Source organism: Rhodamnia argentea, chromosome 5, assembly GCF_020921035.1.
Source record: "Rhodamnia argentea isolate NSW1041297 chromosome 5, ASM2092103v1, whole genome shotgun sequence".
NCBI lineage: Eukaryota > Viridiplantae > Streptophyta > Magnoliopsida > Myrtales > Myrtaceae > Rhodamnia > Rhodamnia argentea.
The window spans coordinates 12753415-12778025 of record NC_063154.1 but is presented as its reverse complement, the minus strand read 5'-3'; the positions used below and the strand labels follow the sequence as shown (position 1 = coordinate 12778025).

General features: G+C 42.4%; 2 protein-coding genes and 1 non-coding gene across 4 annotated transcripts; 2 read left to right on the top strand and 1 right to left on the bottom strand.

The window, feature by feature from the left end:
• Positions 1–11125: 11125 nt before the first annotated feature.
• On the top strand, positions 11126–16924 carry LOC115754614 (WD repeat-containing protein 13). Its single transcript, XM_030693688.2, has 12 exons — positions 11126–11513; positions 11602–11708; positions 11934–12003; positions 12285–12432; positions 12502–12639; positions 13770–13909; positions 14291–14338; positions 14959–15069; positions 15161–15342; positions 15429–15550; positions 16162–16238; positions 16323–16924. Exons 1-12 carry the CDS (start codon positions 11313–11315, stop codon positions 16431–16433), a joined length of 1455 nt encoding a protein of 484 aa, XP_030549548.1. The 5' UTR covers positions 11126–11312; the 3' UTR covers positions 16434–16924.
• An 800-nt stretch (positions 16925–17724) lies between these two features.
• On the top strand, positions 17725–17797 carry TRNAE-CUC. The gene has a single exon. It is a non-coding gene; the product is annotated as a tRNA-Glu (tRNA).
• A 770-nt stretch (positions 17798–18567) lies between these two features.
• Positions 18568–23595, bottom strand: LOC115754613 (beta-galactosidase 5-like). Of its 2 annotated transcripts, XM_030693687.2 has the most exons (19): positions 23466–23595; positions 23176–23368; positions 22942–23037; positions 22712–22824; positions 22559–22625; positions 22345–22437; positions 21939–22082; positions 21755–21843; positions 21554–21659; positions 21313–21400; positions 21048–21166; positions 20727–20891; positions 20420–20598; positions 20197–20306; positions 19980–20089; positions 19763–19873; positions 19563–19676; positions 18963–19165; positions 18568–18863 (listed from the first exon to the last, which is right to left on the bottom strand). In XM_030693687.2, the coding sequence occupies exons 2-19, from the start codon at positions 23347–23349 to the stop codon at positions 18743–18745; spliced, it is 2202 nt and encodes a 733-aa protein (XP_030549547.1). In that variant the 5' UTR covers positions 23350–23368; positions 23466–23595; the 3' UTR covers positions 18568–18742. The 2 variants fall into 2 exon arrangements, with proteins under 2 accessions (XP_030549547.1, XP_048135234.1); XM_048279277.1 differs by lacking the exons at positions 22712–22824; positions 23176–23368; positions 23466–23595 and having other exon boundaries at positions 22873–23009.
• Positions 23596–24611: the final 1016 nt, after the last annotated feature.

Below are 24611 nucleotides of genomic sequence, written 5' to 3'. Positions count from 1 at the left end.
TGTTGGATGAACAGATTGAGAGGCTGGTAATTTATGACTAACCGTAGCTTTCCACGATTTTGTTCTGCTCTTTTGTTGACATAGAAGGCCTCACATGCCCAAGGGGAGTCAGAGGGCTCGATGAGTCCTTGAGAAAGAAGTCGAGCACATTCTGCTTGTGCTTGAGCAAGGTGATCCGGGTTCATGCCCGAATGACTTGCTTTGGTGGGATTGATTTCTCCATTTTTCTTGAAGGGAATTTTGACAAAAAAGTCGAATTTTGCCAAAGAGGGTTGGAACAAATCTGAGCAAACCGCCGGTGAGATTCCGAACAACGAAAAAGGAGAGATTGATAGATGGGATCAAGGATTTCCGGTTGGATGAGAAAGAGTCTCCGGATTTCAACAAACTCCTGGAACTTCTTTTGGAATTTTAACCCCTTAGGGTTTATCTTGAGTTGTGGGAGCTTAGAAAGAATATCCCAACCAATGATGAGATCCTTGTCATGAGATGGACATCCAAGGATTTGGGTGGTGATTTCACAACCAGGGAGAATATGAATGGTGAGAGGTTTACTACGCAGTTTGGTAGTAAAAGTTTCTCCCGAGGCTGCCTGGAAATATCCGGTATATGGTGTCCAAGATTCTTCCGGAAGGATTTTGGTATCTAACGGGGATGCAACGCGCCAAAGATCGATGAGAGCAATGACTTGGATGGATCCGGTGCTTTACGGAAGGTGAAGCCGGACCGGAAAATGTGGGGGATGAAATGTTGGGGAGTGGATTCCCAAAGAATCAGCAAGAGGAAAGAAGGAGAGAATATCTCCCGGGGAAGAGTCCGAATCAGAAGAGTAAGTTTCAATAGCACACAAGGTGTCCGGAGACGGCTCTTCTTCAATGGAGAAGATGGATTCAACGTCTTCATCACCGAGAGAGATCCCAGTGTTTTGAGAGATCTTCCGGATCATGTAACCGCCCTGTTTCTTCGCTTGGGGGCATTTTTTTTGCAAAGTGACCCTTCTTGTTGCAAATAAAACATCCGTCAGACTTGGGTTTCTTGCGGTGCTTTGCGTAATGACTGCGTGATTTTTTTCTGAGGAATTTCCACTTGCTTCTGCGAGGCTTCGCAAATGAAAACTTCTTGAAATGAACTTTCTTCTTGTGACCCGAGCAAGACGGATCATTACGATCTACGGTGCACTTGATCTTCCATTCCGGCCTTTCACAATTCTTGTCATACTTGCGGTTTTCTTTTAAGAACTGGTCGAACTATCTTTTTCTTCCGCATTTTTCTTCAATGGCAATATGAACAGCTTGCTGTATTTCTCCGAGTGTGGATTCAAGGAGAGGCCTTTGAAGATGTTTATCAACTTCATCTGCAATCTCTTTAGGAATTGAGGCTAAAAAGATTGGTTTAAGATTGATGTCTGCTCCGAGATGATAAAAGAGTCGAATCATCTCTTTGAAATGTCCGTCAAGATCCTTTCGAGAAGTGGAGCAGCATTTTCTTTCAAAGAACTCTTTTCGCTTGAGTTCTCTTTCACTGGTGGGTTGACCAACAAAATACGTGTGAATGACCTGCATAGCTTGATTAAAGTTCATCGGGAGAAAAGCAATTTGGTCTTGTTCCGAGATGGAGATCCACCAGTCTTTCGGGGTTCCAATGAACTTGCTAGTGAATTCTAAGAGAACTTCATAAGTGCTTTGTTCAGCTAGATTTCTGGCAACAAGCCATGTATGAAACTCCTGGATTTTCATGGGCCAACGATGGTAAGGAACATCATCAAAAGTAAAGTACGTGCTTGATGAGGAATGGGCCGGACGAGATGATGGACTTGGATCTGAAGGGGTTTTAAGATTGACAAATTCCACTTCTTCATCTTCTTCTTTTAGGATCGCCGCAGCCATCATAATGGCTGGGATTTGGTCCGAAATGTGTTCGGGGTCATTTTCGGATTCCCAAGAAGGAGATGTTTCTGATGGTGGTGCAGATGATGTTGAAGAGGAATCATCTTGCTCGGTGGCTTGGATTGTGGAAATGGATGGAATTTGTTTTCTCGGGAAACTTTCAATAGGATTAGAAACCATGAATGAAGGTAGTTTCTGTGAAGGGGAGTGTGGAGGTGAGTCAAGAGGTTCCGGCGGTGCTGTGGGAGGGATTGGAAAAGTAGGAACCGATGATGATATGTCAGAGAATTTTGTTCTTTCGGCATCGGCTTCAGCCTTCTTGATTGCTTTGAGTCGAGCTCGAAGAGCGAGTACGTTTATACCCGAATCCGTGATGTTTTAGCGCTCGAAGGTCCGTGATGAAGAGAAACTTTCTCCAACATGGAAACTCCACAAGAAGAAAGCATGCTCACTCCCATACAGCATCAACCTCCACTCTCTCTCGCATCACCCCGCAGTTACGAAAATCCACTGCATCCAAAATAGACTATCTCTATGAGGTAGCCTTTTCCGAAGACAACAAGATCTCCGAAACACATCTTCCGCTTATCAACCCATATTCAGCCTTTGCTAAACCCACCTCCTTTTCTCCAATTCGCTCCATCAAACACCTTATCCGACACACTCCCCGCTCCGTTAAAGAGTATGTTCGATCCTCCAAGTTTGACCAACATCATATTCTCGCTACACAACAAGAACAGTTTGTGACGCTCCAAATTCCTCCCGAATTTCCACTCCAGTGGATCCAACAAGGGTTCACCCATCTTTATTTCGGAGCCATCGGACTTGCTCTTTCCTTTCATGGCCGTAAAGGTCTCCCCGTTGTAGCCGAATTGCCCTTTTTGGACACACGGTTCTTAGACTACCAGCATGCCCGTATAGGTACAATCCAGACCACTTTAAATGCTTGGACGGTCTTTGTTACTTTGTTTCCAAATTTCAACATGGCACTAGCAGACCCAGGACTATTGTCGGCCTTAAAAGTTCAATCGCAAATTACCGGAGCTCCTCGGACTCCTAATTCTTTGGTCGCTACACTCCATTATCAGATGGTTTATAGGGTCCAGAATCATGCCATTGATCTTAACCATCCCACCTCAGATGATGCCATCATCATCTCAATAGACCATGACCAGACATCCCGTGTTCATGTTCCCGGGTAAATACCCAGAGAACAGCTCATCAAGCTTCTCCCCGATAGCCGGGTCACCAATTATGAAAAACTTCATCAAAACACAAGGCCGCTTCGCCCATCGAACCCCGGTTCTCCAAGAAGAAAGATGGTACAGTAACCATCAAGTTTGCAAAAGAAAAAGAAGACTCTTTGTCCCTTTTTCCCTCCTTCCCTACTATTCTCTGTTTCACTCCATGTCCATCCGAAACAGTGAGTATAGAAGACCCGGATCCGAAAAATTTTGTCCACTCGTTCAACTCTGATGGACAACCGATCCACGCCTTTAAAGATTCCTCGTGTCATTGTTTTTGGGATCCAAAATGTGGCTGTCCTTCTTGTACTTCTCTTGCTGAAGAAGACGACAGACCCTCTTCAAACAAAAAGAAAAAAAAGAAAGACCCTCTGTACCAACGGTACCTTGACGGTGATCCCACCGTAGGTCCTCTTCGCGAAGATGGCGGAAACCGGCAATACCTTGTTCAAGATGGTACTCCTCCAATACCCCAAATACCCTCTCCATCCTCTTGTAAACCGGAACCCCCAAAATCCCCATCAACACCGTCTCAGAAACCAGTTACCAGCCCCTTTTATAAACCCATCCAAAAATGGATCGGGAAAAATCCAACTTGCTCCATTGATCTCCCAAAACCATACACATGTGTTCCCATCCCCGAACCACTTCCAAGCATCCGTATGTTTCAACTTGGCGATTTTCCTCCACTCCACCCCGGAGATGAATCTCACTCATCCACTTTAAATTTTCCACCACTTAGAAAATTCTCCGACCCTCAAAGAACGTATTATCATGCTCCTAAGATACCCGCACCAACCGAGATTGACCCACATGGAAAAAAGAAAGGTCCAGCTCCAGCAGAAACCGTTCTCAATTGGCAGACAGAGAATGCATTAGCCCAAAATGTGGCTCTTGAGAGAGTTTCTACTCAAGTAGATCGAGTTGATCAAGCTTCCACACATATCTGCAAGATGCTTGCAGATTTCCGGAAGAGAGTCTACATGATGGAAAATCAGCAGCTCCATCACCATTACCTAGAAGACCGGACTCCTCAAATAGAGAAGCTAAAGAGGCAGATCTTCATCCTTGAAAATCAGAAAGCTCAACTTGAGTACCAACCACCTTTCTCCTCATTTACTTCCCCTATTCCTCCATTTCCCTCCCATACACGTCCTACTACTCGTTCGTCCCAAGCTTCCAGCCAAACTTCTTTAACCCCTTTCCAAGAAGTTCTTGAGACAAGCACCTTCGTATTCGGTATAAACGTACTCGCTCTTCGAGCTCGACTCAAAGCAATCAATAAGGCTGAAGCCGATGCCGAAAGAACAAAATTCTCCGACATATCATCATCGGTTCCTACTTTTCCAATCCCTCCCACAGCACCGCCGTAACCTCCCGACTCACCTCCACACTCCCCTTCACGAAAACTACCTTCATTCATGGTTTCTAATCCTATTGAAAGTTTCCTAAGAAAACAAATTCCATCCATTTCCACAATCCAAGCCACTGAGCAAGATGATTCCTCTTCAACATCATCTGCACCACCATCAGAAACATCTCCTTCTTCGTAATCCGAAAATGACCCCGAACACATTTCGGACCAAATCCCAGCCATTATGATGGTCATGGCGATCCTAAAAGAAGAAGATGAAGAAGTGGAATTTGTCAATCTTAAAACCCCTTCGCATCCAAGTCCATCATCTCGTCTAGCCCATTCCTCATCAAGCACGTACTTTACTTTTGATGATGTTCCTTACCATCGTTGGCCCATGAAAATCCAGGAGTTCCATACATGGCTTGTTGCTAGAAATCTAGCTGAACAAAGCACTTATGAAGTTCTCTTAGAATTCACTAGCAAGTTCATTGGAACCCCGAAAGACTGGTGGATCTCCATCTCAGAACAAGACCAAATTGCTTTTCTCCCGATGAACTTTAATCAAGCTATGCAGGTCATTCACCCGTATTTTGTTGGTCAACCCACCAGTGAAAGAGAACTCAAGCGAAAAGAGTTTTTTGAAAGAAAATGCTGCTCCACTTCTCGAAAGGATCTTGACAGACATTTCAAAGAGATGATTCGACTCTTTTATCATCTCGGAGCAGACATCAATCTTAAACCAATCTTTTTAGCCTCAATTCCTAAAGAGATTGCGGATGAAGTTGATAAACATCTTCAAAGGCCTCTCCTTGAATCCACACTCGGAGAAATACAGCAAGCTGTTCATATTGCCATTGAAGAAAAATGCGTAAGAAAAAGACAGTTCGACCAGTTCTTAAAAGAAAACCGCAAGAATGACAAGAACCGTGAAAGGCCGGAATGGAAGGTCAAGTGCACCGGAGACCGTAATGATCCGTCTTGCTCAAGTCACAAGAAGAAAGTTCATTTCAAGAAGTTTTCATTTGCGAAGCCTCGCAGAAGCAAGTGGAAATTCCTTAGAAAAAAATCACGCAATCATTCCGCAAAGCACCGCAAGAAACCCAAGTTTGACGGATGTTTTATTTGCAACAAGAAGGGTCACTTTGCAAAAAAAATGCCCCCAAGCGAAGAAACAGGGCAGTTACATGATCCAGAAGATCTCTCAAAACATTGGGATCTCTCTCAGTGATGAAGACGTTGAATCCATCTTCTCCATTGAAGAAGAGCCGTCTCCGGACACCTTGTGTGCTATTGAAACTTACTCTTCTGATTCGGACTCTTCCCCAGGAGATATTCTCTCCTTCTTTCCTCTTGCTGATTCTTTCATAATCCACTCCCCAACATTTCATCCCCCACATTTTCCGGTCCAGCTTCACCTTCCGTAAAGCACCGGATCCATCCAAGTCATTGCTCTCATCGATACCGGCGCAATTGCATCCCCGTTAGATACCAAAATCCTTCCGTAAGAATACTGGACACCATATACCGGATATTTCCAGGCAGCCTCGGGAGAAACTTTTACTACCAAACTGCGTAGTAAACCTCTCACCATTCATATTCTCCCCGGTTGTGAAATCACCACCCAAATCCTTGGATGTCCATCTCATGACAAGGATCTCATCATTGGTTGGGATATTCTTTCTAAGCTCCCACAACTCAAGATAAACCCTAAGGGGTTAAAATTCCAAAAGAAGTTCCAGGAGTTTGTTGAAATCCGGAGACTCTTTCTCATCCAACCGTAAATCCTTGATCCCATCTATCAATCTCTCCTTTTTCGTTGTTCAGAATCTCACCAGCGGTTTGCTCGCATTTGTTCCAACCCTCTTTGGCAAAATTCTGACTTTTTTGTCAAAATTCCCTTCAAGAAAAATGGAGAAATCAATCCCACCAAAGCAAGTCATTCGGGCATGAACCCGGATCACCTTGCTCAAGCACAAGCAGAATGTGCTCGCCTTCTTTCTCAAGGACTCATCGAGCCCTCTAACTCCCCTTGGGCATGTGAGGCCTTCTATGTCAACAAAAGAGCGGAACAAAATCGTGGAAAGCTACGGTTAGTCATAAATTACCAGCCTCTCAATCTGTTCATCCAAGATGACAAATTCCCATTGCCCCATAAGAACTCTTTGTTCTCCAACTTTGCCCAGGCCAAGATCTATTCCAAATTCGATCTTAAGGCAAGCTTCTGGCAATTAGGCATTCATCCCTCAGATAGATTTAAAACTGGTTTTTGCATCCCTAACCAGCACTTCCAATGGAGAGTCCTTCCCTTTGGACTTAAAACTGCTCCGTCCTTATTCCAAAAGGCTATGTGCAAAATTTTCCAACCTATCCTTGCTAATGCCCGGATCTATATTGATGATATTCTCCTGTTTTCCCATGATGAACATTCTCAAGCAAAACTCCTTCAGCAATTTGCTGAAATTGTGCATACTCATGGCATCATGTCATCACAAAAGAAGATAATCATAGCTCAACGAGAAATTGAATTTCTCGGCATGCGTTTGAAAAATGGAACCTATTGCCCAGGACCACACATTGCGGAAGATCTCCGAAATTCCCGGATGAAAATCTCTCGGTTCACCGCATCCAATCCTTTTTAGGAATTGTCAATTATCTCAGAGATTTCATCCCAAAAATTTCTCAGATCCTTTCTCCCCTGCAAAAGATGTTGAAAAAGAATCATCCTCCTTGGTCACAAAAGCAAACCACTTCCATTAATACCTTAAAAGAAATACTGCAAAATTTGCCCCCTCTCCGGATCCCTTCCACTGGAACCGGAATCCTTCAGACGGATGCCGTTGACAAGCACCGGCACCCTATTCTCCTTGAAGAAATTAAAGGTAAGCGAAGAATCTGTGCATACGAAGTGGAAAGTTTTCGGCAGCAGAAATGCATTATCACTCCACTTTCAAAGAAATTCTTGCAATCAAAAATGGAATCAAAAAATTTGAATTTCATCTCATTGGTCATCATTTTTTAGTCGAAATGGACATGTCCTCTTTTCCTCAGATGCTCAAATTCAAGCAAAAGCAAGTTCCTCATCCTCAACTCTTGCGATGGGCGTAATGGTTTTCCAAATACTCTTTCGATTCAAAACACATTTCCGGAAAGAAAAATATTTTGGCTGATTTCTTTTCTAGGCCAAAAGAACATTTCGAATCCATAAACATGTTTATTCGAAAAGAGTTTTCGAGATCCATTATCTATTTCAGGATCCTTCAAAACTCAGAATATGCGTGAACACCAGTGGCCATCACACCAGAATCCACCTGATATCCCTCCACTCCTCAAACGGAATTCCCTCTCCGATAATTTTCACAGATTATTTTGGAATTATCATTATGTCATCTTTAAAGATTATGGTGGATTATTCCTCAAACCAGGTCTCAATTGTGATTATCCGTTCATACATCCATTAAGATGGTCTTCTACCATCCCTTTCCCTTCTGATTTAAAATGGATGTTTTGGTTTATGTTTCACCTCTACCAAGTTGCCATAGAGTTCCCTTTAGACGAAATCATTAAGGTTTTGTCTGATTCCCTTTTTGGAAATTATCGGAACCATCCCCAGAAGTTCTTTCTTGATATTCTTACTTGGTTCCAACCCCTTCAAGCATGGAAACACTTGTTCATTCTTCAAAGACAAGTTGGTCGACCGTAACCTTGCGCATAATACGTTGTCCTCTTTCATCATCCCCGGTCATTCATTGGACCCTCGGGAGATAAAAGATCCAATGCTTTGCAGAAACGGCACTACCACTTTCAAACCTCGTACTCCAAGATCAAGTCTTCAAGATTCACAAGACGTACTCCGAACCGTATTTGACATTCCTCATGAATACGAGAGAACTCCAAATAATACTCATCAAGAGAATAAGGTTATACCACCTGAAATATGGCCTTACAACTCGCCGAGCTACTCTTGGGATACACCCAGGACCCATCCTCATGTATTCGAAGCCCTCCAGGAGTACAACAGCAATCAACCAAGCTCCTCCATGGATACAAATACCCAGTCCTTTGACCCATGGGGCGGACAACTGTCACAAGATCCATACAGCTATCCGCAACCCGTCATGCCCGACGTCCCTTCCTCATCCAAAGCACCCCCGGGCGTCCCTCATGACCTACACTTAGATCGATTATCTCGATTATGAAAAAGAGCGATTATTGCGAGCCTACGTAAGTCGAAAGACGGCCCCTCCGACTATGATGGACCGCATGACCTCGACCCGCACAAGAGACGATAATGCCACCCGCTCCACCGGATCCATCAACTTCCTCCATCCGACACCACCTACTCCACCAGACAAGGCCATGTGCTTCATCGGATATCAGAAGCCCGAAAAGTCGTGTGTTTACCCGCTCCATTTGCTTCCCTTTGTAAAGAGTCAAGAATGGCTGCAGAGTTTGTTTGTATGTGTGCTTAGTTGCAATAATGGCTTCCTCAGAAGTCAATTTTGGTTGTGTGCTTGTCGGACCTCAATTATGAGGACTCCTTTGTGTTTTCGCCTATATAAGGCTTGTTTTCCCCTTGTAAGGGCTAAGACTTGGCTTCCTTCGTAAATCCAAGTAAGAGTTTGCTTCCTAATGAGTTTCTAAAACACTCCTCTTTTCTCTTCGAGCAGATACTTCTGTGCTAAAATGTCTCTACTTCTCTATTACAATGGTTGGTTCAAGATGCTCTCCACTTGCCACAAATCCCGTAATCATCCGTAAAGTTTATTAGATCTAGTATTGGGTTAAAGCACGTGTAGAGTCCGGCGGGGCCTCTCTCCACTTGTTGATTAACTTCGCAAGTGAGTGCTGGATCTATCCAATATTTGATCGGGATAAACCTATGGGGGAAATAGATAGTGGATCCCGTGGATCAGAAATCGATGTCTTAAAGGATTAGTTCCAAGACCAAGATCCGGAAACTAACAGGCAGTCCCTTGAGTGGCCGTAGAGCCCGTGTGGGATAGCATAATTGTTTCAGATTGAGTTCTTGCTTCCGCTCCTTTTTGGTATCAATGGTTAATCCCTAGATTGACAGATAATTGCACAACCATTGTTCAAGGAAAAATTTCAAATAAGGGTCTGAATTGCCAACATTTTCTCAAAAAATGGCATGAAATGAACCTCATTTCAAATAAGGGTCCGAAATGGGTATATCAGCCTTAAATAAGGGTCCAAAGTGGTCATGATAATTTCAAATAAAGATCGGACGTTGGCCGGCTAAATCTTCTAGCCGGTCAAGGGCATTTTCTTCCAAAGATAGTTTTAATTCTAAATTTTTTTCTATTTTTTTCTTTCCCGTGGTCGACAAGGGCTCGGGAGGGTCGTGGCCATCGCCCGGGCCCTCGTCAAGGGCCTGTTAGGATGCCAAAAATAAAAGAAAAAATAGAAAAAGGAAAAAATAAAGAAAAAAAAAGTAAAACAAATTCAAAAAAATAAAAGACAAAAATGCCCTAACCAACTTGCTCTTCTTTGAAATTGACGTAGCCACTACATGCTCTTTTTTGAACTAATATCCATTTCATGCTATTATTTTAATAAAATGATGGCTTTTTTATTTGAATTAATATTTCCTTCGGGCCTTTATTTAGAATTTTCACTTTGTTCAATGGCAATTATGATGCACTGACATGATTGATGCATCCATTCGTTGAAGTCCATCATTGATCTAACACCTACCTTCAGGTGCCATAACCGATAAGTATAGACTCTCTTAGTATAAACTAAAAGACAAGCCAACCGAGAGCGTCCGGGTTGGGAGGCACAGCAGCGCCAAGTCCAATCATCCAACCATCTATAATGACTCGGTGTTCCTCCTAGTGCATCATCTCCGATCACAAAGAGGAACCCAAATTAGTTCTATGCAAGCCAAGACCTAATCTGCTGCTGCAGCTTACCCGCTTGAGTATGCACAAAAAGGGCAACAAGGGAGTTCAAAGCGGATCTTTTTCTAATAAGGTCATGAAGTTGTCATATTAGTCTCCAAGAATGGTTTAATCTCACCAACCAAACAAATCTTTTGTCTAGTCGGGGGCATTTTTGTCCTTTAATTTGTATGAATTTGTTTCCTCTTATTTTCTTTTTCCTTTTGGCCATTGGCTAATCTCAAACGATTATTGGTCGGTGATGCCCGAAGAGGGCTAAGTGAGAGTGGCCCTCGCTAGATTTGGACAAGGGTCACCTTGCTTGTGACCAAGAAGTGGGCGGGACAACCCTCGCCCAAATCCGGCAAGGGTCAAGGCCCTCACGTGCGATCGGTGAGGTCCGCAACCCTCATCGGTGGCCAAGCCCTCGCCTAGTGGCTAATAAGGATTGTTGGGCCCACTCCGGTGGTAACAAAGAAAAAAATAACTAATTATTTTAAAATAAAATTATCTTTAAATGAAAATATCCTTGATAGACTTAAATATTTGGCTAGTCGGTGAGGTTAATTTTTTAAATTATGATCATTTTAAATCATTATTTAAAATAATATTCACTCTGAGCTCTCAAAGCAAATGAGGACATTTCAAAGTTTTTATGTGAAATTTTACTCGAATAAATATGAGCAAGACAATCGTGTTATAATGCTAAATGGGGCGTGACCCTGGAGATGCGGCAGGTGTATCTTTCACGTCTTTCAAAAGACTAGCACCACTGGAAGAACAGCACGAACTTGATCCATACCTCGAGCTTGAACAAGGTGGCTTGGCGAACTCCAAGTCGTCGTCATCGTGGTGGTTCGTCGAATCAAAAAACATGGATCGATCTCGGCTCGTGCGATCGACGTAGCCGGAAGAAAGCACGACAATGGCGGAGATCGATGCCGGAACCAGTAATTCGACCCAGCAGGCGTCGCGGAAGGACGAAGAGAGAGAGAAAAACAGTGCCGATCCAGACTTGTTCAGCTGCCTGCTCCAACCTTTCAGCGCCGATGGCGGTCCCAACTACATCGGCATTCGCCGCCTTCTTCTCCAGCGCAAAGCGCTCTCTGGTTCTGTTCGCCGAAGAGTATCTCTCTTACTCTCTCTGAATTCGGCGTGAATGTGTACGCGTGTTTCATTCGGCGGATTTTTTTTTTTTTTTTTTCTGTTTGAAGGACTGGAGATGCAACGGGAAAGGTTACGTCGCGTACCGGAATTACATTCGGAGGCCGAGGGATTGGGAGAATTTGCAGACTCCGAACCTGAGCACTCCTGGAAACAGGTCGCCGATCGCTTTGCTGGATTTGGAGCTGTCATTTCTTTTCAGATTTTAAGTTTCAGTTAGCTTTTCTCGATGGGGTTTATCCTCTTTTTGGTTTTGCTTCTTATGTTGCTAGGTCTGTGTGAGCTGTAGTTGTGCTTTTGGCATGTGCGTTAGTGCTATTTTTTTAAGTCTACGTTTGCACATAATTCTGACATCAGGCTGATTTACTGGTTAATGCATCAGCGGGCGGTGGGTTTCTTCTCCGCATCCGCTGTCCCTCGCATACGAAGCGGAGAGCTGGAGCTCAAGCAGGGTAATCATTTTATCTTAAAAGTCTTGTCTTCAGTTTGAATTATAAGTGTTGTCGTGTAGAATAACCAATTATAGTTTGTCTGCAAAACTAAAACCCTGGAGTACTTGTCTGTAATGATATATATGGAGTGGATTCTATGTGGTACTTGTCGGTAATGATTTCAAGGAGTACTGGGCAGAACTAAAACCATAGTCTCACGAATACAAGGTTTTAATTATGTCAGCAGAAAAGAGGATGTTTGATCTGTAGGGATAATTGCATTATGTGGACTGTGATTACAGGATCTGCGGACTGGCAATGTAGCTTCAAGTCACCGAACAAGTTTCAGCTCCAGCACGAGCGATAGTGATCGGCCGCGGCGTAAGGGGGCTGAACCTGCATACTCGTTCGTGGGAATGCATTGCATCTTTGATCAAAGCAGAGCTTCTGGTAATCCTTCAGATAGTCTAGACTGCTTTCATTGGCTGAGGATGGAGTGTAAACAGTAATATTTTGCAGTGACCGTTCTGAAGTTTGGGCATGCAAATTCCAATCTGCTTGCATATGGGGCAGCTGATGGAACCTTGACAGTATGCACTGTCTTGGAGCCACCTTCAGTCATTAAGCAATTGGCTGGGCATTCGAATGAAGTCACAGGTTGGCTTAACTGGTATCAGCTCCATTCTTTTCTTTCAGTCTGGTTATGTACATTTTTTTTGCAAGGCATCCCTTTCACATGTCATTAAAGGTCAGTGAAAAGATATTCTTTTCATGTATTCCAATTCTAATTCATGCCGGAAATGTAGTATTTTTAAGTTTTTTTAGGACTCTTATATGCGAAATTACTCACCCACGGCATAAAATTCTTTATTTATTTGAAAAGCTGTATTTCCTTATTATAATTTGGTTCTCTGAAATCCACTTGTGAGGAGCCATGATGGTATTCAATCTTTGACTAGCATAATATTCGCTAATCAGTTGAATAATGTTCCAGAAGCTTGATTGTTGTTTAATTGAGTGAAATTCAGGGAGGAAATAAAAATCGACTTTGAAGTTTAATTGCCAACATGTCATTTATTTATCTTATGTGTGTCTTTTCCTCTTAAATTCACGTGGAAGCCAATGTGTGTCTTCAGTCTTCCTCATAGATTCGGCAGATATAAGCAAATGACCGTATGGTGGTTGCCTATGTGGATCTTCTTTTCATGCATCCTGTTATTTGAGTCATTATGATGCTTGCTCAGAAGAATCAGTTGGACATATCCTATCATCATGGCACCTAGGTAGACACGTGAAGGACATTGACCTATGTGAAGACACCCAAAGAATAATGCTGGATTGACCGCCTGTGGAATCCACTCATCCTAGAAGTTAGTTACAGAAATCCATCATGTATAATTTCTTCATGATTGACACCAATATGAAATATCGTGCTGTGTACTTCTTTGCCTTGTAAGCAGAGTGGAGTTGTGGCTAATTTGAAGTAATTTTGTGATATTTTCTAGTAATACACGAGGTTGAATGTAGCTAGTTGTTCAGTTAGTCGCAATAGCTTGATCATGATTCACCTAATGGCAAATTGTACCTTTTTATTTGTTAAGATAGCACAAAAGTAGTAGCAGGGAAGGAAAAAGTTTGTCTGGTGTGGATGCATTGACTATATATAGTGAAATACCACAAGGAAATAAAGAATTGGTCCTTGCTTGAAGTTGTTTTTGTGGCTCTTTTCATGCAGTTGTCGGCCCTCCTATCGTCATAAATTTTCTGATACTCTTTGTTCATTTCAGACTTTGATTTCTCCTCCAATAATCAGTACATCGCATCATCCTCATTGGATAAGACAGTGAGAGTCTGGGAGATATCCAAAGGAATTTGCATTAGAGTGATATATGGAGTATCGTCACAGTTGTGCATCCAGTTTCACCCTGTAAGTACCCCTGTACATACATTTTAAACTAGAAAAGGTTCCATGAGTTCAATCTACTGGATGTTGAAACTAGAAAAAGTTACTCTAGAATTTAAGCCCTAAACGCCGTGTCATTTATTAGAAGTATTCAACTCAACTTGTTTGAGCATCTCATTCTTTTTCTTTGGTCTAATTCCTTTATGTCATGTTCAATAAGTTTTTCTTAGAAGTTCCTGTTCAGTGTTGGTGATGTCATAGTCAATATGCTATTTATATAAGTTGGATTTACTATCAGTTGCAATCAAAGGCTTCCATATCTTATATATATTTTTAACTTATAGACTGTGTGGTTAAAACATACTATTAAAGTCATTTACCTTTTACTCTTGATTATTGATGCAGGTAAATAACAACTTCTTTTCAGCTGGCAATGCAAACAAAGAGATAACTGTAATTACTGGGTACCCTAATTTTCAGCATATCTTGTTGTTTGCTTCTCCCATGCTTGAATTATTTGCTTTGTTTCATTATATCCTTTAGATAGTTCCAACTAGATACAATCGTAATGCATTTTTATGTAGTTGTTTTTTTGGTTGAATATTTTTATGTAGTTGAGTGATAGCGTTTTTGCCAATTTTTTAGTTGTGTTGGCTTCCAAAAAGTTTTAAACACTGATTAGGCATATTCAGTGACCATGGTGACCATATTTTCTGGGACTACATTGCAAAACCTACCTGAGTCATAAATATGGCTGGTATTTGCCAGATTTTACAAGACATCACGTCAGAATTTTGTGTACGTAGTCATGTGATTGATTAAAGGATGGGGATAGCTCAATCATGTGATCTTGTTTCATGACTAAAGGATGACTTTGCTAAAGTGTACTAAAAGTGCTCCTCGAAAGATCTGAATTGAATACTATTGTCAGAAGCACTCGGGTTAAGCTTGGTTTTTCGAGTGAGGACCATGTTTGTTACTGTATAAATTGCTCATCTCCATATTGAGCTTTTTCGAAAATATATATTCCAGCAATCTCTCTTATATGTGAAACTCCTTTGATACCAAACCAGGTGTTCAATTTTAGCACTGGGAGGATAATAAGTAAGACAGGATTTGATAGTGAAGTCACGTCTATGGACCACGATCATACTGGTCAGCTGATATTCTGTGGGGATGCTCAAGTATGCTTCTGTAAATCACTCTGATGGACTTTTTTGGTCATCTCGCTCTTCTGCTTGTCGAATGCTAATTGCAATGTGCTATTATGTGCAGGGATCTATATACTCTGTCAGCATGAACTCACGCACAGGGGCATTGTCACGCAGTCATCGTGATAGAACTAGCAGCAAACACAGGTCTCCTGTAACTACTGTGCAATACCGGAGTTTCTCTTTGCTAGCCCACGGTCCTGTGTTGCTAACTTGTACCCAAGATGGAAGTTTGTCTTTCTTCAGGTCTTGGAGGCAGAACACATCCTTTGTTCTAATATTGTTTTTGTAAATCCTAATGAGCTGATACAATTGGTTTGCTATCATTGCAGTGTAGCTTTGGAAATACAAGGTTATCTGACCCTCCGTTGCTCGCTCAAATTAAGTCCACGAGTGCATACTATTAGGGTTTCATTCTGCCCTCTTCTTTCCCTTGAGAAAGGGGAATTTATAGGTCTCTCTCTCTCTCTCTCTCTCTCTCTCTCTGGATTTTCTCTTTAGTATATTTTGGGATGAAGCGTACATCAAGACATGCATGAGAATTGAGTGTACCTAATGAACTGATTATTTTGTTTTCATTCTTTTACCATTTGTCAGTAAAACGTTTAGATAACTATAATTTCTCCTGTTTAGAAAATGAATCATTCTTGGATGCCACTTGGATTCATTCATCTTGTGTGCCTGTTTGGTTGGGTGAATGACTCCGCTTTGTTTTGGCCATAAGAGTGGATATCTGTGCTGAAAGATGCATAAGTATAGTCAGACATATTTAGTATTATTGCAAGTTATTGTTGAATGGCAGGGTGTAGTAAAAGCATTAGACCTAACGGTTAATGCTTGAGAATCAACCATATGAAGCCCAAGGCTCTTTCACAATATATACTTATTCATGTTTCATACATGAGTGTTAATGCAAACTCAAGCTGTAGAATGAGTAATAATCTAGAAGGTTTCATTGATGGAAGTGATCAGCAAAAACTACAATAAAATCATTTCATGTGCATGAAGTTGAGGTCAAATATTTGTTTGTTATAAATAACATGGCACATTTTCTGTTATGTGAAGTTGCTGGAAGCGAGGATTCAAATGTCTACTTTTATGACCTGACTCGGCCAAGGCATACCTGTGTAAACAAGCTACAGGTTTGCCTTCATTACTTGGGATGCTGTCAGAGCTCTTGTATTTGTTGTCATCAAAAACCGAATCTAAAGTTGATTGCATTACAGGGCCATCGGTTCCCAGTTGTAAGTGTTGCTTGGAACCATGGTGAAAACTTATTGGCATCATCCGATTTATATGGCACAGTTATTGTGTGGAAGAGAGCAAAAACAAGCTAAGACATTTGAACACAGGACAGGTATGAAGCACGAGAACATGTCAGCTCATGCCCAAGGAGACGAGACCAGGTTTGAGGAATTCAACGATGTTGTTAAACATAAGGCCACTTCTTACAGAGTGCTTTAAAGTTTACGGCATCAATGGAAGCTGATTGATCATACCTCTCTCTTGCTCTCACTCACTCTCCCTTTTCGGGAAAAAGATTAGGTGCGTTTTTGTTTTAAGGGGAATTGAAGAATTAGGTGCTGTTAACATTTTCCTTTCCCCAATTGACATTTTAAAAACGCAAGCGAAAAGGTTTTATTTTGGGAGCAAATTTCTTGATATATGATATGGAGTTGAAACTTGATGCAAGATTCACTGATTCACTTACTTCAGGTTTTTTTCACTCTTTTGTTTTCTTATTTTCCCAAATGTCACTAGGAACTTGCATTACGCTTTTTTCTCTAAGCAGCTTATGAGAATACTTTACTTATCCATGAAGATTATCCCTGATGTATGCCTGGAAGATGGAAAGAATGCAGAGCACAATGGCTCCATTCTCATTTAGTCGTCCTCTTGCTTTCACTGGCCACGAAAATTAGTTTGTCTTTGGTTTTTGCCTCTTTGTTTGGTTTGATGCCCTTTGTGGACGGTTCTTGTTCGGTCGATGAATTGTTCCAAAGGCACATTGACGTGAATTGAAGGTCGATAAGTAAATGGTTTCGCTATACTGGATTTGGTGTCACAATACGACGGGTAATTCGAAAGGGTGCTCACCGACAGAGTGCACACGGAAAAGATGAAGCGGAGATGTGTCTGGTGTTTCGCACATTCGACAAATGCTACTGAAGAAAATTTTATAAGATTGATAGTTAGTAGCAATGTTCTTTGGCACAGGGGGTTGGGCAGAAACGAGAATTCTACTCTAATTAAGGATAAGACAAGAGATTCGTATTTAGATAACTTGGTCTTAACGAATGCTTTAGTGAGGAACTGCGATCAGGAGATTGAAAGGGACGGTAGCCATAGACATTAAACATTCAAAGCTTCAAAACGATCTAATACAGAACCGTGTGCAACGGGATAAAGAGATCGGCATAGTAGATCCCATTCGGTGGGAATCGTGACGTGACGTTTGTCGCCGTTGCGGTGTCCACTTAGAAAACATCCAAAGCCATCAATCACCCATCATGCCATCACATTTGTTTCTCAGAAAAACTGCAATGCTTTCGTACGAGGATTGAAGTAAGGGTGTCCAAACAATTTATAGTGATATATATATATAAAAGCGAAGCACGTAAACACAAATCCGTTGTAGTCTAGTTGGTTAGGATACTCGGCTCTCACCCGAGAGACCCGGGTTCAAGTCCCGGCAACGGAAGTCTTACGTTTTTTTAAATCCTCAGCTTAGTCTTTTTGCATTTTGTAAGGTGGCTACTGTATCTTCTGTCTTTCTGCAATAACCTCTGTGGAATCCACGAAGCTGGTCCTAATGCGATATTGTCCTCCAAGGAGTACACAGGAACATAAAATCCCATTCAAAGAGCTTCCTCTAATAAAACTCCATCTACTAATGGATGCAGCTGCAGCTGCAGCTGAGATGGAGTTACAGTACCAGCAAAGAAAGTTGCCAAACTTTAAGCCGATACCGATAAGGCAAGTCGCTTGTGGTACAAGAAAGAAATTTTTTTCCTCATTGCACACAACGAGGCCAGATTCGCCAATGACTTTGTTCCCGGTATACCAAAGACGACAGAGAGTATCTTTCTAAGCTAACTTGGTCACCTGCTCCGAAAGCTCTGCCCTCAATGTAGTTAATGGCCCATTGCCGTTCATCAGTCCCAACTCCCAACTACTTGTGACTCCTCGCTTGGAAAGATGATCCAATGTCGACTGAAAAGATGCGCACAGCGCATAGGGACGATCGATAGGAGTGTTCCGTCATCGATGTAACACATTCTCGATCATTGCTGCAGTAATTCTTCCAGGAATAGATTGCTCGACTTCCGAGTTCGTTGTTTCAGTCTTTCAATAGAATGCGGGTCATTCTTTCGCTCGCACTTTGATCGCTGGGGTTTGTATCATACTTGCTCTCGACTACATACATGCAGAGATTTCGAGGGTGAAGCCTGATAATGCAGGCCTTTGAAATGAGCATGGACAGTTTCCTTGTGACCATTTTGAATGGCTTTGGGGTGTTGATTCACACACATAAATGTTGTAAAATGAGGCGATTCTTCGTCTTTGCTAATCACATAACAACTTCTGCAGTCAGTTTCGTAAAAAAATCCTGAGAACGTGTATACTGGAGTGCAACTCGGTTCGATTATTGTTCACCAACCACCACTCTTTTAACGAGAGCAATCCTTGAAGCGTCCCCACCGATTTCCTCAAAAACTACCAGCAAATTTTTGGCTGGTCTTAACCAAGACCGCGGAACGTGGTACCTGGAATACAGGAGTAGAAGTTAGATGATTGAATTCCTAATGTTCAGTTGACTGACCTCTCATCATGTTGGTTTTATGGTTTCATGGAGAAGTTTTTACCACTGTTGAGTGGGTTGTCCACATCGGAATTGGCACTTGATGGGCCGAAACGTGCCAGAGTAACTGCATCCGCTGCAATCTCCGTTGGCGCGTATACTCCAGTATCTTCCGAGGCTCTGCCCGTTGACCCAAACTTGACCTTTCCCCATACTTCCCATGTCGAGAGCCAGAGGTTCATCTCCTTCTGGTGCATCGAAATAGGCCTGCGGGTTTGAGCAGAATATTAAAAGGCAAATCCTCTCAACAACTGAAATCTGTTCATTGCTTTGTATGTTGGCATTGCATTGCATTGCCTAAGAGCCGAGGACATTACTATCGGTCCATCTTAAGCAAGAAGAAATTCTCTATCCCGGTTGATTCCCAGGAAACAAAACATACAATTTTACATGGCATTCTGTAGCAAATGATCTGCAATTTTGAGTTTAGAAGAACCAGGAGATGTTCTGTGGACGGCATCAGATTCGGGAAAAAATGAAGAAACGCAAGAATCAGGAATCCAGATTGAATTCAGACTATTATGCGACTCCTCCATCATTCATTAGCACGAAGAACATTAATAGTATCTCAATTGATAATGCACCAAAATAGTGTTACTCGTACCTTGTACCAAGTAAGAGGTTGTTGTTTCACCGAGACTAAAGACTCTCTTGTCCAATCAACTGACTGGATGGAACTCGGAGAATACAGTGTCATCGATTCTCCTTTAAGCCCAACCTGTACAAGCATTAGCGAGGTGGAGGTTTTACCAAGTTCTCGTCGACAACTAATTGCAACTAGAAGAGAAGCCAATATGTTTGTACCTTGTACAGCCACTTTTGCCATGACAAGTCCTTGTTCCCTTCCTCGAGCCCTTCCAGCGTCACTGGTCCTAAGATGCCGGTGCTCCATGTCTCGAAATGAGAGCCGATGTTCTAGAATCCAGGGTGATGTGAAATGTGATATCACGGTTTAGGATAAGTGCACATTCAGAAAGCTACTATTCGACAAAATTCTAAAGTGAAGTTTTGAAAGACCTACTTGTAATCCAACAGTGGCGCTGAGAAGTGAAATTTGGTTGGTCCCGCCTCGCAAGTTAATGTCCACTGCTAAATCAGATCTCCTCTTTTCCCTAGTGCCGAACGCAGAACCTGCATTAAAGGCCACCGATGTATCGGTGAGTACAGCAGCGAAGCTCATTTTATCCATTCTGTTTTCGTTCTCAACAGCAAACAAGAAATGAGACAAGAAAATGCACCTGAAAGATGTCCATTGACAAAAACGTGCGTACCATGGCCCATGGATCGAACTTTGAGAACTGGGCGTTTCCCTCCTCTGAGGATTGATTCAGACGGGCTAATATGGACACTGGAGCCGACACGGGAAAACAAGCAACATGTTCACAGAAAGACGAAAGCAATCTTTCACAATTCATGTTTTCCCCGTCGTCATTTTCTAGCTGCATAGTAATTTGATCTCACCTGGTTGTGTACCAGAGGTAGTCACTAGCATCTCTTGTTATGTTCAGCTGCTCGAGGAGACCAGTCGCTGTGATGGCGGAGTCTTCATTGAGGGAATAGATTTCCTCATTGAAAATCTCCCAGGAGTGGAGTTCTGCTTCAGTGGATAACATCTGCACTTGAGTTGTTTGATGCTGGACCTGCGCAATTAGTTAAGAAACTACTGTTAATTGCAGTCCGCAGGTGGAGTTTCTTTTTGTGGGGATTAGGTTAGATTCAAGTGGTTTCCCCTTAAAAATGCAAGTCAAGCCACTACCTCTCTACTTACTTTGGCTGTGTTGAAGACGACATCGACGCAGTTGGGGAGGATGCTGATGGACCAAGGCGGCAAGTCGTAGTGCCTTCCCCTGAAAGTCACCCTGGCATCCGAGTTTGTGTGGTAGTTCGAGAGAAACGCCGCGCAGCCTCCCGAATTAGATGAAAAAACATGAGCCTGCCCACCAAATATTTCTCCGTGAAGTGGAAGAAGTGCCAAAGAGCCGAATTGTGTCATAAAAGATGGTCCCTTTGATCGTCAATGATATGATGTTAACTAGTACCACTGGTTTTTCAGCGTCTGTGGACCAGTCGCTCAAAGAAGGTTGTGTACCTGCTCGTAGTTCCCGAGCGACTGCACGGCAGGGTCAGCATTTAGAATGGCTCTCTCACATCTCTTAATGGCATCATGTAGTTCCTTCAAATGACCATACTTGGGTTGCCTGATCAATCCTGGCAATCAATTACCGCATCTTCAGAAATGGACAGTAGCCGAAGAAGTGAATGAATGGAACGGGGAACGACTTTTATAGTCCACTACTCTGTGCAGCAAAAGTATAACCAGACCGGACTGTGCATCTGCTTTAGTATACTCTCACCATATTCATCAATTGGAGCATCGTAGTCGTAGCTCGTGGTAATGAAGGGCCCTCCGGATGTTCTGCCAAAATTGGTTCCTCCATGGTACTGCCAAAACAGGTATATGTCTGTGCTTTATAAGCATTCAATTTTGCATAAAAACAGAAAGCCAAAATCGGTAAAAGCATGACTGCATTTCTCGGAAGTGACTAGAAGGAGCCGAAATCGATAAAAGCGTGGCAGAACATCAATATCACTGACCATGTAGTAATTAATGAGGGAGCCTCCCTTTTGGATGAAACGAGCAACTGCAAATGCCAAATCCTCGACCGGCCTCTGATAAACCGGGCTGCCAAAATCTGTAAACCTGCACAGTTCAAGGGGAAATTTCACCTCGGTCTACTCTACGACACTGCTTGAACATCTGAAAGTTTCAGAGACTCTGGTACTCGAGAAAATTACCATCCGCTCCAAGCCTCGGTCCATAATGTTGGTTTATATGGTCTGTTAGGAGAGAAGTAATCGCAATAAAAGCCATTGCATGCGTTTATCTGCCACATGAAGTGTTGCAGGAGCCAGAAAAACTAATTCATTAGCGGCCAGCAGACGTCTCGCATATTACTAAACGAAGGTGATATGTGTTTACCACCGGGTCAGGAGCATCATCTTCCTTGCACATCACCCACGGCACTCCTGTGTCCATTCCTACAGCCATTTTCGCAGCCCAATTCATGTAGGCATTACCGGCAGCTCCAAAAGCCTTGCGTTCCGGCCCATACTCATTCTCAATCTGTTGTGGAGGACAACATTACCAAGAAGATCCGGCGAGACCAGAAAAAAGGATAAACTACACAAGCCATAGCAGAAATAAGACTAATACACTATATAGTGCCAGAAATTTTCCATTGATGAGGACGAACAAATGTTCATGCATTCCATTATGGCAAAATTCATACCGAGGAGCATCAATAGAGTGATTCAGAAGCTTGAAAGAGAGATTTTAGGTTCGAAAATATTTCGTGCCATCCAATGACAGAGACCAGAGGTAGAACCTGAGATAGGATGATGGGGCCTCCTTGAGAGTGAAACAGGTTTTCACTCTTCATCATCTGGACAATCTTTTGAGTGAATTTTTGCATTGCCGACTGCAACATGTAAGAAAGCAATCAAACCGTTATAATAGTCTGCCAAGCCCTCCTATTAAACCAATTCGAGAAGCATCTCTCTCTCCGCACGCGCACATCCACATGATCCACTGCTACAGACCTTGTAGGGCTCATTTTCTGTTCTGAAGCTAATGCCCCGAACAAACTTCAACCACACAGGTAGTCCCCTGAAAAGTCATAGGAAACACATTACAAATTACATCGAATAAGCGTGAAATCTTCACAAAAGGAAGAAGAAATTGTGGCTGTTCACCCGAAATTCCACTCTGCACAAACATAAGGCCCGATGCGGAGATGGACAAATAGGCCAGCTTTCTGGACAGTCCTTACAAACCGAACCAAATCAAATTGCCCCTCGAAGTTATACTATAAGATTCAGCATATAAAAAATCACTTAGCACAAATGAATTGAACCTAATGGCGAATGTGCATAAACCCAGATTAAGATAAGAGAATATATGTAAGGGTAAAGAAAAGAAGTACATTGCCAGGAGAAGGCTCATGAACATTCCAAAACACATAGGTATCAACAACATCCAAACCACCCTCTTTTGCCTTCTGCACAAGCCCTTCCCACATCTGCATTATTTGAACATAATGTTCAAGAAACATTGACAAGACACCAGACACTTATAAACTCATCAACTGAGCTGCAACAGAAATTTAAAAAAAAGAAAAAAAAATGGGAAAAAAAAAAAGGAGAGGAAGTGTACAAACCTGAGGGGTGCTTCTGGGGTAATGAATGGACCCAGAGAAAAGAATCCTCCTCTGGCCATTGATGATGAGAGCCTTGCCATCATAACTGACATTGCTGCAATGTGTCAATGATAGAGTCGCACACAGTAGCAGCACACAAGGCAAGAACCACTTGGAAGCTGAGGTAGCTGCCATTTGGTTGGTCCTCTTTTCCCTGAGGAGGGAAAGGGAAAGTGAAAGAGAAGGTTGTTGTGACAGCCAGTGAGCAAAGAATCTGGGGAAAAGGAAGTCTATTGAGGACTAAAAACAACCTGTGACTGTCTTGAAGAAGCCTCTACATGGACATCATCATCCAGAAGATGATGTTATCTACATGTTATCTACTTGTTAGATTGAATAAAATAACCTAAAAGAAGAACCCACTGCCACATTTCTCTCTCTCTCTCTCTGGAGAGTATGACAATAAATTATGAAGCTTTTCTTTGATCTTTTTCGTTTTTCAGCTCAAGTTTCTGTTCTTTTTTATCTTTTCTTCTTGGGGCCAGATCCCTAATTTGTTGCTAGAAAGTGGTTTTTTCCGTGATTGCGGAGACAACAATGAAAGCGGGAAAGTTCCCACTCACAGGAAGAAAATGTGCTGAAATCACTTCGAATGGAAATAAGCTTCTTTGAGTCCAAATAGTACTTTTGAGTCTACTAGTTACTGCTATAGTTTGGCCTTGATGAGTAGTACTCATTTCTGGTTTATGCACAAAAATAATTTATGTAAGTTGGTCTGTTCTTTTCTGTTTTCACTAGGGGTTACCAAAAGAATCAGCAACCAGCCCAAAATTGGTGGTTCCTAAGGGAACCAGCCCGGTTCCCACCCATCCATTGGAACGGGACCGATTATATATAATATGTAATATTTTTAAAAAAAATGAACACTACTAAAACCCTAATATGAAATTTGCTCATATTGTCTCAAATTCTCAGTCTCATCTTGGTCTCTACTCTCTCTCGTCTCAGACTCCCGGTGTCTCACTTTCACTTGAGTCTCTTCGTCTCCATCTCCGTCTTCGTTTCTTGACTCCCATCAACTCACGGCCTCAACTCCCACCAACTCATGGCCATGCCTCTGGCCATTATCACCTCCCTCTCTCGTTCTCGATCGCCTCCATTTGCTATAAGTTCAAATCCATAATCTTCAGTCTTCTCACCAAATCTCTAATTTTCAATCTCCATTTCGTCAGTGAAGCTTGGTGGGACCGGTTCCATTGGCCTACTATAGAATTGGACCGGATCGGCAGTTTGGTTCCTAGGTGGATCCATGAAATCCACAGGCGGTTCCCGATTCCAATTTTTCAAAACCGGTCTTTAGTGGGAGGTTCCTAGTTCTAGGATGGGAACCATCCACTCGGACCATGACCTCCCGCGCTAGTTTTCAATAGACAACTCCAAGAAACAAGGCTTTTTTT